General features: G+C 38.1%; 1 protein-coding gene across 7 annotated transcripts in view; it reads left to right on the forward strand.

Annotated features, from left to right (window-relative positions):
- ADD3 (adducin 3) overlaps nucleotides 1–18730 on the forward strand; it is a 127173-nt gene that overhangs the window by 93428 nt on the left and 15015 nt on the right. For 6 of the 7 annotated variants that reach the window (XM_040486386.1, XM_040486391.1, XM_040486389.1 and 3 more), the window contains exons 2-4: nucleotides 2971–3194; nucleotides 14430–14568; nucleotides 18298–18449. In XM_040486386.1, coding sequence (XP_040342320.1) covers nucleotides 3000–3194; nucleotides 14430–14568; nucleotides 18298–18449 — 486 coding nt within the window. In that variant the 5' untranslated portion in view covers nucleotides 2971–2999. Of the gene's footprint in view, nucleotides 1–2970; nucleotides 3195–8071; nucleotides 8124–14429; nucleotides 14569–18297; nucleotides 18450–18730 lie in introns of those variants that run through there. The other variant, XM_040486392.1, reaches the window with a different exon arrangement.

Raw genomic sequence — 18730 nt, forward strand, 5'->3', positions numbered from 1 at the left:
GTGTGTGTGTGTGTGTGTGTGTGTGTGTGTGTGTGTGTGTGTGTGTGACATCTTTACCCATTCATCTTTTGATGAACAACACTTAAGCTGCTTCTATAATTTGGCTATCGTAAATAATGCTGCAATAAACATAGGGGTACACATATTCCTTCAAGTTGATGTTTTCACATTCTTAGAGTAAATACCCAGTAGTAGTGTAATTACTGGATCAATGGGTAGTTCTGTTTTCAATTTTTTGAGGAACCTCCATACTGTCTTCCACAGTGGCTGCACCAGTTTGCATTCCCACCAACACTGCACAAGGGTTCCTTTTTCTCCACATCCTCGCCAACGCTTGTCTTTTGAGTTTTTTATTTTAGCCATTCTGACAGGTGTGATGTGATATCTCATTGTAGTTTCTATTTGCATTTCCCTGATGATGAGTGATGTTGAGCATCTTTTCATGTGTCTGTTGGCCATCTGGATGTTTTCTTTGAAGAAATGTCTGTTCAGCATGTCTTCTGCCTATTTTTACTTGGGTTATTGGGGTTTTGGGGTGTTGAGATCTGTAAGTTATTCATTTATTTTGGATACTAACACTTTATCAAATATGTCATTTGCAAATATCTTCTCCCATTCAGTAGGTTGTCTTTTATTTTTTGTAGGTTCTTTTGCTGTGCAGAAACTCTTTATTTTGATGTAATTCCAATAGTTTATTTTTGCTTTTGTTTCTCTTGCCTCAGGAGACATATTTAGAAAGATGTTGTTACAGCTGATGTCAGAAAAATTACTGCCTGTGCCCTCTTCTGGATTTTTATGGTTTTAGGTCTGACATTTAGGTCCTCTATGCATTTGAGTTTATTTTTGTGTATGGTGTAAGAAAATGGTCCAGTTTCATTCTTGTGCATGTCGCTACACAGTTTTCCCAGTACCATTTGTTGAAGAAACTCTTTCTAGTTGCATATTATTGCCTCCTTTGTTAAAGATTAATTGACCTGACCATTAAATTGCAAGTTTATTTCTGGGCTTTCTGCTCTTTTCCATTGATCTATGTGTTTATTTTTGTGTCAGTACCATACTGTTTTTTTTACTACAGCTTTATGTTATCACTTGAAGTCTGGGAATTGTGATGCCTTGTTTTGTTTAACTTGTCAGAATTGCTTTGACTATTTGGAGTCTTTTGTGGTTCCATACAAATTTTAAGATTGTTTGTTCTAGTTCTGTGGAAAATGCAGTTGGTGTTTTGATAGAGATTGCACTAAACCTATAGATTACCCTAGATCATATGGTTATTTTAACAATATGTGTTCTTCCAATCTATGAGCATGGGATGTCTTTCCATTGCTTTGTGTCGTTTTCAATTTCTTTCATTAGTATTTTATAGTTTTCAGAGGTTTCTCACCTTTTTGGTTAAGTTTATTCCGAGGCATCTTATTATTTTTCGTACAGTTGTGAAGGTAGTTGTTTTCTTAATGTTCTGCTGCTTCATTATTAGTGTATAGAAATGCAACAGATTTCTGTACATTGACTTTGTATCCTGTGACCTTACTCAATTCTTTTTATCAGTTCTAGTAGTTTTTTTGGTGGAGTCTTTAGGGTTTTCTTTATATAGTGTCATGTCATCTGGTGCAAGAATTTTTAATGTCTTATAATTAGTTTGCTTGGTCTAAGTTGCACCAAGGTAACTTTAGAGATGAATTCTATCAGAGAAGACTATTATTAGAGACAAATATAGTAATCTCCCTGGTTGTTACTGTGTTTTAAAGATGAGACCAGGTATCTCTGGTCTTTATCAGAGATATAGATCCCTAAGAGGAAAGTGGCCTTTACTTTCTCCCTCCTGGATCTATCTAGAAAAGTGTGATTATCCTAATAATTAAGTGAATCAGTTATTCTTACGGTTTCTGAATAACTTTTTGCTGTTTCTTACTTGGATTTGTAGCACTATGTGCTGAAGTTATTTAGTCTGGCAACCTGAATAATTCTTACATTTCCTCTAGGAAGTTGAATCATTTGAAAAACTTACAGCTGGGGCACCTGGGTGGCGCAGTCGGTTAAGCGTCCGACTTCAGCCAGGTCACGATCTCGCGGTCCGTGAGTTCGAGCCCCGCGTCGGGCTCTAGGCTGATGGCTCAGAGCCTGGAGCCTGTTTCGGATTCTGTGTCTCCCTCTCTCTCTGCCCCTCCCCCGTTCATGCTCTGTCTCTCTCTGTCCCAAAAATAAATAAACGTTGAACAAAAAATTAAAAAAAAAAAATGAAAAACTTACAGCTGTGTTTCTCTCATGTTAATAAATTACATTCACTATAAAATGTAGTGGTCATTAAGTATGGCCAAAGTTTGGTCTAAAATAAAAAAAAAATGTGTGAATAAGACAAAAGAGAAGCTCTAGTGACAGTACTCACTAATTGTGGAAATTTTGCCATTATAGATGTGATTTTTTTTTTTTCTATCACTTCTCGGCCTTTTGGCTAAGATCAAATGTAGATGTGATTTTTTTTAAGCTTTATTTATTTTTGAGGGAGAGAGAGAAAACGAGCATGAGCTGGAGAGGGGCAGAGAGACAGAATCCAAAGCGGGCCCAGTTTCTGAACTGAACCTGCCCAACACAGGGCTCGAACCGTGAGATCGTGACGTGAGCGGAAGTCAGACGCTTAACCCACTGAGCCACCCAGGCAATCCTAGATGTGATATCTTACTTTGGAGATTTTGATAGTTGCTCCCTCTAAAAATTCAGTTAGCAGTTGATGACATAATTGAATCACAAGTTTTCGTTACTTCTGAAAATATCAATTTCCAATTTAGCATTATAATCAAAGATATTTTTACTTTAATAAGAAATTGTTCTAATATTTTTTGAGAAGCTACTTTTTAAAGAAAGCTGCCACTGTTAGCCTCTGGTGGAAAAAAAAAAGTTCTGTTTGACCTCCATAAAATCTGAATTTAATAATGAACTTATCATGAATGTCTTCCTTTGTGTTTATTAATGCAGGTAACAAAGGGAGTCCTTCGACTTGAAGCATGAGTTCAGATGCCAGCCAAGGTGTGGTCACTACTCCTCCTCCCCCCAGCATGCCTCACAAAGAGAGATATTTTGACCGCATCAATGAGAATGACCCAGAATACATTCGGGAGAGGAACATGTCTCCTGATCTACGGCAAGACTTCAACATGATGGAGCAGAGGAAACGAGTTACTCAGATCTTGCAAAGTCCTGTGAGTTGAAATAATCAGAAGGCTATACTTTTTCTTCTCTCTGGAGACCTTGATACAGGGAGGTAGGAGGTACTTTAAAGTACGCTCACAATAGAAGGGTGAAGGCAGAGTGACTCCTAGTTGCCCCCAGGCTTTCAGAGGTAAAATGAACACCTCATTTACAGATTTAATTTGCAAAGCTTTTTTTTTTTAAAAAAAAATTTTTTTTCCACGTTTTTATTTATTTTTGGGACAGAGAGAGACAGAGCATGAACGGGGGAGGGGCAGAGAGAGAGGGAGACACAGAACCGGAAACAGCCTCCAGGCTCCGAGCCATCAGCCCAGAGCCTGACGCGGGGCTCGAACTCATGGACCGCGAGATCGTGACCTGGCTGAAGTCGGACGCTTAACCGACTGCGCCACCCAGGCGCCCCTAATTTGCAAAGCTTTAATAACAAACTAGTGTTGTCTTGGTGGTGTAAGTTTTCTTTGTGTGATTTCTGAGTGTAACGCTTCATTAAAGGAGGACAAAAGATGGGGCTGAGCTAGGATCCCCAATTCAGAGTGAGTATCTGTGTAAAAAAGAAAGGCATGACTGAATTGTCAAGAGCCAAGAAACATATTTTCTTTCTTTGTGCACCCTGACACTCAGAGCAGCGGAGGAAGACTTCAAGCTTCTGCGGTGATGTGTGATCTGGCAGCCTAATGTGACATACACCTAATGCAGGCACATAGATGCACACGTACCAAACTACACTAAAAGTGGATTATAAACTGAAGCTGAAAATTTTGTCTGCACAGTAATATTCAGACTTTGTAAATCACATTAAAATGATTTGTTAGTTTTCTTACAAGCCCTTAGTGGAATTGCAACGGTCACATATCAGTGATGGAAAATGAGAGAGAATACCTTGATTTAACATGCAAAATGAATTAGTAACTTTATGCATAATGAAGATCACAGACCCCTTAAGGTAGAGTTCAACAAACATAGACACATGAGGCCCGTGTTAGGGTTAATTAGGCTTCCAACTTAGGTACTAAGATAAGCACTAAGGCATAGAACTGCCTAAGGTGGCCCTGGTAAATCATTTTTGTTGTGCCCTTGTGAATTTAATCACAGAGGTTGAGCCCGAAGCCAAAGGGGAATTCTACTCTAAGTAACTCTGCTACACCAGTGGCCTAGATAAAAGCAAGTACAAGTTATAAAAGCAATGCAAACTTTGAGGAATTTAAGTATAGCTTAACTTTAAACCTATCCTTTAAATAAATCCATAAAGAAATCTTTTCCCAATGGAAAGGAGATTAACCAGAGGATTCATCATGAGGGAGTAAATGTTCAGTGCCTTCTTTAATGCAAATCTAAACTCTGTGTTTATAAATACTTGAAGGGCACATTAATTATTTGGATCAAAATAGATATATTTCCTCTTCTAAAGAAACTCCACTTTTGAGGGCTAACTTATTAACCAAATGATTATAGTAACAGATAGTATAAAGTAACAGAGAATGAGATGAAGTTCAGGTTTTGTTCAGAGTTGTTAAATATTGAGATTTCTCTGGGAAGTGCTCCAAAGAGGACCAGTTTTAACTGTAAAGTTTAAAAGTAAAAAGTACTGAGCTGCATTTCTATGCCAGGGTTTTCGTTTTAATTTCCCCATTAAATAAAGACAGCATAACTTCGAGTAGATCTAATTTTTTTTATACCTAAAAAAATTTCCATTTGTAAATTGGCTGGAATTACCAATTGTATTTATGCCTTAGGGAACTTAATGAAATAATGGGAAAAGCAAGACATATAGATTGTCATTTCTGTATTCACATAGCAAGAATGGTAATTTTCAGCCCAGAGAGGAACAAAGAAGATTTAAAAGAATTGTGGTTTGACCATTTTTTTCCCTAGATCTTTGCTACTGAATTTAAAATCTCATTTGTGAAAGACTTAGAAAAGACATAAATTTTGTCTTCCTGCCATGTTTTGGGGCAGTGGTTTTCAAATTTCTTTTAATACAACAAACCTTTTAACAAAGAAATGATCCCTGGCGACCTGCATTAGTATCTATTGCTAAACAAACTACCCCAAAATTTAGCAACTTAAAACAGCAAGCTTTTATTACCTCATTGTTTCTATGGGTGAAGAATTCAGGAGCAGCTTAGTTAAGTGTTTCTGGCTCAAGGTCTCTCACAAAGTTGCAGTCAAGACATCATCCATGGCTACTGTCACCTGAAGACCTGACTGGCCTGGAGATTTCTGCCCTTGAGATGGGTCACCATCTTTTCCCAATGGAAAAGCCACATGGCTGTTGGCCAAGGACCACAGTTCCTTGCTATGTGGACCTTTACCTGAGACTGTTTGAATGTTCTCCTCCAGAGCAAGTATCTGGGAGAGAACCAAGAGGAGTCTGCAGTGCATTTTATGACCTAATCTCAGGCCTTAAACACCCATCACTTCCACCATATCTATAGTTAGAAGTGAGTCACTAAGTTCAGCTCATACAGGAGCTAAAGAAGGAGAGAGGAATTAAGATCCACCTTTTGAAGGGAGACTTGTCCCCTCTTTGACCACAATTTAGTTGAAAAGCATTGAAGTCTACCACAATTTATTTACCTTGCTCCCACATGCAAAATGCACTCACTGTCTCCTAACACTCCTGCAAAAGCTTCAGCTCATTATAATATTTGCTTGAATCCAGAATCTCATCATCTAACTCTGGTCCAGCTACAGATGGTGCCCCTCAGGTGTGATTCCTTAAGTACAGGTCCTCTCAATCTGTACACCTGAGAACTAAAGAACTAAATCTGCCCCCCCCCCCACACACACACACAGCCAATGGTGGGGCAAGCAAAGATAACTGCTACTGAACATTCCTGTTCTAAAAGGGGGGAGTTAGGGGTACAGAGGAATAACTGGTTCATAGCAGGTGTGAAATCCATCTGGGCAAATGTTTAGAAGTTCCCTTAATGAAGACGTAGTCCTACTTTCCAGGGGTGACTCTCGCTAGTGGCTCTGCCTTCTGGGCTTTTGGTTCCACCCTCTGAGTCTTCTTTCCTTTTCCTTGAAATTTAGCCTGTGTTTGTTCTTTTCTCAGCCTTCTTCCTTCTTGTAGAGGTTTTGAGGTTCAAAGACCTTTTCTTTTGGAACTACCTTTGTTCCTTCAGGCCCAAGCTTGCAGTGTTTCTGCAAATATAATTCTCTTAAAACCTGTGTGGGTCTCCTGTGAATATTGGAGTTCACTCTTTTCAACAAAACCCATAACTACTAATGATCAAATCAAAGATATGACTAATTTCTTGTTTGTAAGAAACAAGTTTGTAAGCCTTCTATTTAAAATGCTGAGTTTATTTGGGAAGAAAGGAAAATAGGGAAACTAATAAAAGCAAAGTATAATACTTGTTTTTATTAAACCCCTTATTAGCACCTATTATGGGCACTATTATGTATCAAATCCTATTTAATCCTCAGAACAACTCAAACAGAAAACTGATATCCCTAGTTTACAGATGAATAAACTGAAAGTTAGAGGTGTTAAATAACTTGCTAAAGTTTTTACAAGTTTAGTTAAATTGTGGGCTCTGAATGTAAATTCCAAAACTCAGACTTAACCAGTAGGTTGTACCACTTAAAGCATTCAATAACAATGAAAAAATTCCACCCATATATTGTTTTATTCATCTTCGAATTCTGTTGTTCAGGTTCATTTAACCCAACGTAGGAAGAGTTTCCAATCACAAGACATTTTGGTGTCTGTAAATTTGTTTGACAAACACAGTACCTCATTGCCTTGAGCTGAGAAAATAAGAAAAAAGAATGTTTCATCTTGACTCCCAAGTATTGCTTCTAGGAATTTCATGATCTTTCGTAATGTGTGTGTGTGTGTGTGTGTGTGTGTGTGTGTGTGTGTGTGTATACTACTACATATATCTATATGTAGATATATATATAGACATATACACACACATACACATATATATATATATTTTTTTTTAGTATATTGTAATGTGTATGTATATTTAAACCTAATAAAGTGTTTGTCTTAGAAATCAAGTGCTGGGTGCTGGTGAGTAAACAAGGTTTAGCTAGAGATCTTGTTAATGCAGCAGGGAGAATCTACAAGTTTTCTTTAACCAGTACACCACTCATATATATGCCTATGGAAACCCTAGATTATCATTAACCCCCTTATCTCAGAATGAGGTGTCTAAGGCAAACTGTTGGAATTAAATGATGTTTCATCAAAGTTAAAGATGCATATAAGTTGAAAAATTAACAGTACATTGTGCATAGTAGATATTTAGTAAAATTCTATGTACATCAATGGACGGATATATGAATAGCTGGGTGGGCTTTGAGTCATTAAACTCTTGAAGGTTGTCCATCAAGCTCCTGTTGAACTTAACAGCTTAATGTGGAAAACAGTTGGTGGGTTTCAGAAAAAGAATGAATGTTCTCAAACCTCACCACTATGGAAAGCTGTTTAATCTGGTTGACAGAAATGTGCAATGCTACTCTGAAAGATAAACAACAGGAACTTATAGGTAGTGATAGCTCAGGCATGTGACACACTAACATTTCTTAATAACAGGGCAATATGTAATGCTACAAGCTACTTCAAATATAGGAGAAACTTTAAAGCCATATATATTTCAGAATATCACTATAAGGCCTAAAATGTTAACAGCGCACCTAGTTGGTCAGAATCACCGTCATTTATCTGGTCACGTTAGAAGCTTAAGATAAAGGTATTCTTTATTAACTTTGTTTGCATTTTTATTACATACTAGCTTCAAGAAAAGAGAGTATTCTAACCTTTAGCTTCATATTAATTAAGACTTAGTTAGAGGATAAAGACCATCCAGAAGAAAATTTGGTTTATTTCTTTTTTCTCCTTTCAACAGGACCAGTGGTAATCTATTTCCAAATGAATACATTTCTTAATGGAGAAATTCTAAGTAAGTTTGTTATGCTCCTAATCCCACTTTGGGAGAGATCTAATAACATAATTGTAGAGTGCCTTGGGAGCAGCAAGTCTGTAATCTTTTTTTTTTCTTTTTTCTCCAATTTTTCTCTCTAGTAATTATTATGAGGTAGAACATCCAGCTGTGAATATTTATAATCAATCTCTGGTATTTATCAGTATTCCATTACATAATGTCCATAAGTTAAACATTACTTATAAATCAACCTATGTAATTTTCTTTTCTTTTTGTTTTTGGTTTTTTTTTTTCCCCTAGCCTTAACTGAAATAATTCAATCAGGTTATTTTCTTTTATCAAATTGGCCCTCTTTTCTGTGATTTACAATACCTTCCATCCAATATCACTTTCTCCTGAAAGCTCTGATTTTAGATACAGAAACTAGGATCTAATACTTCAAGGTTATTCTGCCTTTGGTTTTTAGTATACATGAATATGTGTGTACTTAAAGTATAATCTTACCTACATGAATCTCAGGTCTCCAATTCTTTCTTGTTTTTATAATCACGTTTATTTTTATCCATACTTTATGAATTCAGAATTTATAGAATTGCTGTGTCAGTATTGACAGACAATGCATAAAATAAAAGGGTATGAGATTCAGATAAGGCTTTTAAGGCATGCTTTTTCTAATTCAAACATTTTGATTTTCATCTAGTGATTTTTTACTTTTTTTTTTTTTCTTATCATACTCTTTTGGATGTGTGTTAATGAGAGAGCTGTCCAAAATATAATACTCTGGGGACCAAACAAGTTTTCAAGTAGGATTTTGTTGGAGTTGGAGAATTAAATGACTTTCCAAAACTTTATAACGTTCAGTGAAGATTCATTTCTTATTTTAAAAAAATAGATGAATTTCTCCCATTCTATGATGGACAGACCTAATTACACAAGAGGAATTTCTCATTTAAATAATGGACTTTTTTTTTTTTTAATGTTTACTGACTTTGAGGAAGGGGGGAGGGGCAGAGAGAGAGGTAGAGAGAGAATCCCAAGCAGGCTCTGGGGCTGTCAGCACAGAGCCCGATGCAGGGCTCTGTCCCACGAACTTTGAGATCATGATCTGAGCTGAAATCAAGAGTCAGATGCTTAACCAATTGAGTTACCTAGGCGCCCCTCAAGTAACAAACTTTCAAGACTTTTTTAGATCTTCAGATTCTAATGCTAAAAACCTGTGAAATGGATTTTACTATCATTAACTCAATTAAGATTAAGATCAGATTCTTTACTTTCTTTCCTTATATTCTAGGAAAGGAAAACACTCTCACTATTTTATTAATTGAGCACTGAACTAGACACTCAGGGAGACTCCAGGAATGTGAAAGACAACAGCTTCAACCATCAGATATCATAGTGTGGTAGAGTGGGAAAAGTAAACCACAGTCCTATGATAGGTATCCTAAGAGTAGTAAAGGCAAATGTTAAAAGAATTAGAGTTGGGTGGGAAGAGAAGAAAGTGGAGATCCCACCTAATTGGGGTGATTAAAGGAGAGACTTCAGGAAGATCACATTTAAGACAAGTGTTAGATAAAGGGTAAGCACTGATTAGGTAGAGGAACAGCAGAAGCCAGCATTTCCCTTTGATGAAATAGAGTGCACAGGGATAGAAAAGTACGGTGTGATCATAGAGTGATGCGCAAACCTCATAGGCTAAATCAGAGCACAAGGCAGTAACAGTAGGTAGACCCAAAAAGTTGCATGATGAATTATAGAGATCCTGGAGTACCAGACTGCTTGACCTATAAGGAGTCAGCCTATTTTCTCATCATTTCCAGTTCTAATCTGTTTATAACAAATGTTTTGATATGTACATATATATGCACACAGTGCTTGCTTTGGATCTGGGTTCACCACCGCCTATTAGCTGCGTGGCCTAGGAAACTCACTTAACTTGAGCTTCAGTTTCCTTGTTGGTAAAATGGACCTCATGGAGTTGTTGTGACAATTAAATGAAATAACATAAAAGCAAGTTTTGCAGAGCCTAGCCCATAGTAGGCAAGTATTTTTGTGAAAATTGTATACATGACTTATATACAGTATTGCTGATTTAAAGCACTTTATGGCAACACTTTGAAGATTATATAATTATAATTCCTTAGACCGTATTTTGGGTTTTAAAGGTCTCAGAGAATCTGTCCTCCTGATGGCAGTCAGGTTTATTATGTTCATGGATTCATGCGTTCAAGGTGCAACAACTCCCGCTACTTCCTCTTCTCTGCTCTTCTGTCTCTAAGATGGAAGACATGGTTTATGCTGTGGTTTGTGTATGTGTTGTTTGTCTTTTACCCTGACTCTTCTTCAGTGGACGCTCTAGGGAATTGTTGGTTTAATCTGACTTCAGAAGCCAAGCATGTGACCTTGCTGCCCTGTGTATAAGTTAGTTTTTCATTCTGCTTTGATGGAAAAATTTCCAGCTGTAAGAGGGCAAGTATATTGGTACTTGAGGACCATCATAATCTGCTGCTATGTAATTTTTTTGCTATTTCAGTACAACCTAATGCCCTAATCTAGCCTAAGAGGTTTACTCTGTATTTCTGATCACAACATGCCTGCTGCCTTATTAGTTGTATTTGGTTTCAGTGATACAACCCATCTCCCATAAAACTACAGAAAGATCCTGTGCCCAGCTGAGAGTTACAGATTTCAACCTTTACTCCATTTACTTGTTAGCTGTGCAGCCTTGAGCAAATCACTGCCTATCTCAGGACTTTGTTGTGAGATTCAAATGAATAACTATAAAGGGTTATTTTATTAACATTGGATTTCAGAATATGGTTAACTGTCATCATAAAGATAAATAAAATTTTTATTCTTTGAATACAGTATTTTAAAGCTCAACATGTTTATAGATAAATTTTTAAAACCAGCTGAAATTTTATCATTAATTTTTATACTGTCTTACGACTGAGGTAATTATCTGAATAATACTCCAATATATTTGAAACATTAAAAATGAGTTATAAATGTTCATGACCAAAAACATTAAATCTTTTGTAATAGAAGATTTCTTATCCGCTGAAGCACTTTCAACTATATAAAAACGTTAGGGCAATTTCACTTACTTTGAAAATTATTTTCCTGCACTTTGTGGAAACTAAATTCATATTTTTCTCTGAATTGATTTTAGAAGGGCTTACACATCCCCTTATGATACCATGGATCATCCCAAAGCTTTAGGATTGTGCCCACTGTATTGTGGGATGTATGGAAGTGGTAAAAGCATTTTCACTAGTGAAAATAGCATTTGACCTGAGTTCTTGCCTTTAACATTTACTGCCTTGGACAAATTTTTCAACCTTTCTTATTTAGCTTTTTCATCCCACTCAGCAGAAACGTCTCATCAGCTCATAAATAGTTGTGATTCTCTTGAGCAACTGGTTGGTTTTTAATCTTAAAGCCATTATAAATCATACTGAGCAGATTATCTTAATTAATTCATGTTGGCTTATGCCAACTGTAGCAAATGCCTACAGTTTTATTACATGCACTTTGTATCTTAATCTCATTGCTGGCTCTAACTAACCTCCTTATACTAATTTCTTCTCTTTAGCTTAATTTATCTAACCTGTATTTATTTTTTTAATAATTTTGATCTCTAGAATCTGCCTTAAATTCTTGCTGGAGCCACATGAGGAGGGGCATTCAATAAAATATTCCCATTTCTCAGTAAGTTATTACAATGTAAATAATGAGTGATACACAAGTAGGTATCATCAGGTTTTTTGTTTGTTTTTTGGCTTTTTTACTGAATGAATATTGGTTATAGCTGCTTTCAGCTGAAGAAAGTTTAAATAGAATTTGGTTTTGAAGGAGAGATAAAGTTTCAAAAGAGCAGATTGGCCCTTTGCCAGGTGCCCAGAAGTTTTCTATAGTTTATAAAAGATAAATGAGTGTATCTGAAAGATTCTTTCTCATCCAGCCTTAAATATGGTAAAATACTCATGTTACTCATCTGTATGAAAGTGTCCATCCATCTTATATATAGCTCACAACCATTTTATGTTCACTAAGTCGTAGAAATGTATTAATGGAGTTTTCTGATCAATGTAATGTGTCTTTGTAGAGGATATTTTATAGGATAGTGTCTCTGGTTTAAGTCATATTTTTATTTATTTATTTATTTATTTTTAAGTCATATTTTTAAATGAGCGAGGTACAGTCATTGGATTTAGATGTTTAGAATTTTTTTAATGTTTGTTTATTTTTTGAGAGTGCGCAAGCAGGGGAAGGGCAGAGAGGGGGACAGATGATCTGAAGTGAGCTCTGCACTGACAGCGGCAAGTCCAACGTGGGACTCGAACTCAACCCTGAGATCATGACCTGGGCCGAAGTTGGGCACTCAAACCAACTGAGCCACCCAGGCACCCCAGATGTTTAGAATTTTTATAATTGTGCTAACGATTTACATTTAACAGCCCTCAAATTTGTAAAAGAAAAGCCATGTTTAACTGGTATAAACTGCTCCATGAACGCAGAATTCAAATATGGTCACTACTAGTTTTTAAATTAGGCTCTTAAACATTCACCTGCTGTATTAGCAGAAAGTACAGTATCTTCCTCTTGGAATTTCTGTTCTCCTCTAAGTTGTCCCAAGAACCTCAGTGGCTTACACAGTGCAAAAGGGTTCACCAGTGACTTCTATATCCAAGATGTGGCGTGTACGTATGTCTTCATGTGCACATGTGAGTCATGCTAAAGTCTCTTCAGTCCACCTCGGCCACTGTGCCTTCCTGCCCACATGGTAGTGGTGTTGAAAACGAGTCTTACCCTGTCCAACAGGAGATGCAGGTTCACTGTTGACACAGATGTCTGCACAGGCCACTCTGGGGCATCAGGGAAAGGTGACCTCCCTCCCCCTCTTCCTGTGCTAAGCTCACTTAGGGTGTTCCATGGTGCCCCATGATTGAACTCCCAAGATTATAGTTTTTCGCACTCAGCTCTTTCAATTCAGATCATGGATGCCTCTCAACTGTTTCTCTAAAAGCAACACAAGCATTGAGTCGGGACTGGTCCTAATATTTACTACCTCATAGCCTCAAACCACATTTCTCCTTCCATCATGGGCTCCTATGCCTTTTTTTTTTTTTTTTTTAAGAAGTCCTTTCTGAAAATCTGAATCATTCGGTCATCCACGATGCAAGTCTACATCTAAGCAGGGACTCCAGGAGATCTTATTCTCAGCCTTATAAGGAAGGCTACTGTTGGTGACTGAAAGGAAATTCAGCCTTCTGAAAAAGATTTCTCCAGTGATCTCCAAGGTGTTTGTATGGACTCCTCTTGGAGGTTGTGATTCCGGAGCAGTTTTCTGCCTTCTCCCTCTTAGGTGAAGTGGTTAAAAATTGAACTTAATTTCTGGCAGGGATTCTGTTTCATATGTAACCAAAAGCAAGGTTTAGAGGACTTACATTGCAAGAGCTTTTGTATTTAAAATGAATGGGAAAAGGTTTGAGCAAGAAAACAAATGAATTTAATAAAATAAGTATTGGTTAGGTGTTATGGAAATAAAAAATGAGCTATTTCAAGTAATGTAAAGGATTGAGAGAGGTTTCAAATGATGAATCATATTAGCAACTTAAGGGTTATTCGAATAGAAAATTTCTCTTAACGTTCAGAATTTTTACTGATATGAACACTGTTTCTGACACATACACATATGCCCCCAAGAAATATAGCGGAATTCCAGAACAGGAACATATAGTACCCAAAGTTGGGGGAAAATGTCCTTTCTTTAGCACAGTGTTGCAGAAGGGGAGTGAACAGTTCTCAGCTCTTACAGTTTGCTTTCAGTCTTCATAGAGTTAAGGGAATTGCCACGGAATTCTTAAAATGGAAGCCGTGATGTACGTAGTATGTCTTAGTGAAGATTTCTGTGAGTCAGTCTGTAGTCAGAGTCTTGCCCCATCCAAATAGGGACTCTAGCCCAACCTAGGTAATGAGGCCACTGGGCGAGGAATGGCTCTCTTTTTGCATCAGTCTGTACTTGGTCCTCTAGTTCCATATTGTTAACAGAGTTGCTTTATATCTGTCTATTGTAGATGATAGCTCGTTTTCTTTGAGAGTAAGACTTTCTAACGATTTTTTTTCCTCCCCTGAAGGCAAGCTTCTTGCCTCCTTCTTCCACTGTTTCATTATTTTATGTTTTATATTTGTTTCAAAATTGTGTAGATGAAACCGTATTCAAAGGAGGGATGGGAAAAAGATTAATTATAGAGAAAGTTATGTTTGGTTTGTTCTGCTCCAAGTGAGATGTATGAGCTCAGTGGTCATTTTTGTGTGTTACAGGCCTTTCGGGAAGATCTGGAATGCCTTATCCAAGAACAGATGAAGAAAGGCCACAACCCAACTGGATTGCTGGCATTACAGCAGATCGCAGATTACATCACGACCAATTCTTTCTCGGGCTTTACTTCACCTCCTCTCAGTACGTCAGTTTTGAAAAGTTTAAGAAATTATAATTTTATCTCTACTTTGAACACGGCACATCTCTAGCAGCATATTCTCCTCTGGTTCAGTCCTTAAGTTTATAACATCTAATACTTAGAGTAATATAGTGTTAAACTCTCTTACCTTTTGTTATCAACCGGGCATTTACTAGACTTTGTGAGATTGTAAAATAGTTACAAGACATGGGCCCTGTCCTACATAAATGCGTAATTTTAGTTGAGGAGACCTACCATGAATGCAAAAAAAAAATTAAAACTGAAAGATAACTGTAAAACATTACAAAGCAGTTCGTAAGAAATTGTCTAATGGCCTTTTATAAGTCATCATACTATGAACTGAGAGTTGAGATTGATTATTGGTTGAAGTGGACTGAGAAAACTCTGAAAAAAGAGAGGCCTGAGCTAACCAGGCTTTACAAGATGGAGTGGTTAGAATTTGGTGTAAAAGAGGGGTTAAGATATTTTTACATTTAACAACTCTTTAGTAAGAGCACCAGTTTGGTGAGCTGAACACTAAGCGCTTTATACACGTCAGCAAGATATGTCCGGAACTCCCCGCAATACCAGGACAGGTGCAGAGTGCCAGAAGGTAATGTCAGGGACTGCTTCGGGTCCGAGTCAAGGGATGAGACGTCATATCGGCATCAAGGGATTTTCTTTTCCTCTTTTTTCTTTTCTTTTGTTTTCCTTCTCCCTTCATTTCTGCCTTTCTTTGGTTTTGGTTTTGGTTTTGGTTTGGTTTGGTTTGGTTATAGATTTATAAGTAAGAGTCAGTAAATGCAAGTACTTTCCAAATAGAGGAATGGCATAACAATTGAGACCTGATGTTGAAAACATGCTGGGTTAAGGTATGTTTGTAGAACTCAAAGTGGACCAGTGTGTCGGCACATATATACCGGTTAAAGAATCTTTGAAAGGGTCCCAATGTGAGGTATACATGCTTGAACTAAAATAGTAGTGTGAGTACAAAAAGGAAGAGATATGAGAAAGGCATAACTAAGGAAGAATAGAGATGACTTAGTAACAGTTTGATGTGAGGAGATGGTGTAGATAGTGGGGGAGAAGAACTATGAGTTACAAAATCACTCCTCTATCTTGGCAGAAACATTCTATTAGAAGAAACATAAAAATTCAAAGGTTGAGCTTGTTTGTTTGTTTGTTTTGCTTTTTCTATAATATTGAGTATCTATTATGTTCTAAGCACCCTGTTAGAGATAGGAGATACACTGATAAACCAGAGACAAGATTCCTGTCCTTGTGGAGACGGAAAATGGTCAGTTAATAAGTGCTATGCAGATAATTAATAGATGGTGATTTGATAGGAGGAGCTAGGTGACTAGATTAGGTGATCAGAGAGAATCTCTCTGAGGAGGGGACATTGAAACTGAAATCTGAATGACAAGGAGGAGCAAACCATACCAAGATTGAGAGAAAACAGTCCAAGTAGAAGGGACAAGTACAAGTGTCAGATGGAAATAAGAGGACAATGAATTTGGTGGTCTCTTCAAGGAACAAAAATTAAAGGTTATGGTCTGGAACATGGTTTTGGGGGAAACCAGTAGAACAAAGTGAGATCAGAAACAGGCAGAGAGGCTGAATTATGTAGGGCTTTGCAGCCAGGGTTGGAAGTTTGGATTCTATTCTAATTTTGAAAAGCCATTTAAGCAGAAGGGTGATGTAGAAAGACCTGTATAGTTTCTGTGTGAAGAATTAACTGAGAATTTCATGGTATTATTAGTAGACAGAAATAGGAATGTCCAGAGTTGGGGATCTCTTTGGCTTGGGAAGTGGAAGAAGTTCAACTTCAGGCATGCCAGGGTTGCCCAGAGTTGCCAAGACCTTGTAGCAGTTGGAAAAACACTCCTAGAGCCTAAGAGAGTGACTTGGCAGATGGACATGGGGAAGTATTCATCAGGGCCATGTGTGTAGATTAAATCATACAAGAGGGTATAGGCAGAGAAGAAAAGGTTCTAAAGAGAAAATTTTGAAAGTTAGAAGAGGAAGACTGGTCCAGGAAGACCAAAATAATAAGAGGAGCTATCCTGTGTGTGTCCTAGATACCCCAGCAGGAAGGGGGAGCCGCTGAGGTTGCTGGCTGCAATGTACAAAGGCATGGCAGCGGGAAAGCTGTGTCTCACAGCTCAGAGGTCAGGGAGTACAAATCAGCCAGTTTGGCTGGAAAATTTATGTTGTCGAAAGTGGAAGTTAAAGTTGGCGGGGAAAGCGGGAGATCGATTAAATGGCTGACTCTGAAATTTTGTTAGAAATTATGTTGTTTCATAATGGCTTACATATTGAAACTATTTCTTTGAATTAGTTCACAACATTTCACAAGTAGAAGATCTCACATTACAGTATTGACTTGGGGCCCAAGTTTAAAGTTGAAACTTTCTGATAACCCTGAACTCAGATTCTCACACGGTAGCAGCTGATTGTGGAGTTATAGCTGCCCCTTTATCCCAGGCCTGTGTTATCTCTAGCAGCCTACGGGCTGCACCAGGCCTGGTTTATGCACTTACATGAATATCTTGTAGGCCTTCAGGTCTGGGGCTTCTGCAAAACTTTGAGCAGGGGAGTAGTGAGGCTAACCGTGTTCCTTTACAAACTCAGTCTGATGACTTTATGTGGAATGGATTTATAAAGAGAGGGGCCAAAGGCGAGGACAGGAATGAGAAGGCTTACATGTGAGATGAGGCCTGAACTCAAGGATGGAGAATGAGGGAACTCATAAAGAAGAAAGTGGTGGAACGTGGTGATGAAATACGTTTGGTCGCCCAGGACAGGTTACGTCGATCCTGTGGGAATTGTAGTACCATCAGTATCAGAAGACTGAGGAGAAGTGAGAAGGTAGGAAAAAGCAGGGAGATAAAAATCACTTTTCTACTCTTTTAACTTGTCTCTTACTGTGTCAAGCAGTTAGAAGCAGCAGGCTGAAGGGTGGGCAGGAGGGCCTGCTCACAGGTAAAGACCAGGGTGTCTGAGTCTGTAGCGTTTTCATGGGGAGAAGGAACATGAGAGAGGAGTGTAGGGGACGGTTGAGCTTCAGGAAGGAGCCACAGACGGGAGAAAGGGAAGAGAACTTGTCGAAGGAGAAAGAAGCAGCAGGTGAAAGGGGAACAAGAGATCCAGATGATACCACACAGGCCTGTAGAAGAATTCTAGGGAAGACGTGGTAAATGGTGTCAAGGAGAACAAAGACTAAGAAAAAGTGGAACTTGATCACATCTGAAGTTAGCAATTGGGTCATTAAAACCCAAGCAAAACTAGGTTTTGTTGCTTAGTCATGGCAGAAGGCACAGTGTGGTTTGAATGCATTCTTTTCCATTTTAAATAATTTTTGTTTGACTAAAAGTCAAAAGGGCTATTAGAAAAGTAGCTTTCCGTTGGGATCTTTTCATCATAAAGTTAGCAGTAACCTCAGGATTAAGAACACTTTCACCTTTGGAATCACGTGACCATTTTCCTCCAGTGGTGTGAACCTGACTCCCTACCAAGTCCCTCCCCCACAAGTACAGTACTAGACGAAACAGCAGAGAAGATTGCTGATGCGCCTTTCTCCAAAGGAAGATAAGCTAATGAAACATTGTGCGGGCTGATAAGTTTCACATCCGAGTTTACAAGGCTGGGACACTCCCAGACTCCGGCTGCTTCCAGGTGCAGCAGTACTTGACTTGACCGCAGTCTCTATCCACACCTCCTCCTTTTAGGTCTCGGCATGGTCACACCTATCAATGACCTCCCTGGGGCAGATACATCCTCCTACGTGAAGGGAGAGAAACTTACTCGCTGTAAGCTTGCCAGCCTGTATAGACTCGTGGACTTGTTTGGATGGGCACACCTGGCAAATACCTATATCTCCGTGAGTTCTTTGGCTTTCAATTCCTTTTTGAAAAAATCCCAACTAGAAGGCAACTGTATGCTTCTCCCCTTGACTCCTAAGTCTGATCAGTCTTCATTTTCTGAACCTAGCATGCTGGGTTACAACCTAATCCTGATTTAAACCTCTCCAAAAGAGAGGCTGTGGTTAATCTCACTTTCTCTTTCATTTACCGTCTGTGTTGTCCTTTTCGTTCAAACCAGTTGCAAAAACCATCTGAAAAGAAATCCTTCTGGCACAGTTTTCTCTGTGTTAATTCTGTC

This window comes from Herpailurus yagouaroundi, unplaced genomic scaffold (genome assembly GCF_014898765.1).
Source record: "Herpailurus yagouaroundi ecotype Mexico unplaced genomic scaffold, PumYag 163, whole genome shotgun sequence".
NCBI lineage: Eukaryota > Metazoa > Chordata > Mammalia > Carnivora > Felidae > Herpailurus > Herpailurus yagouaroundi.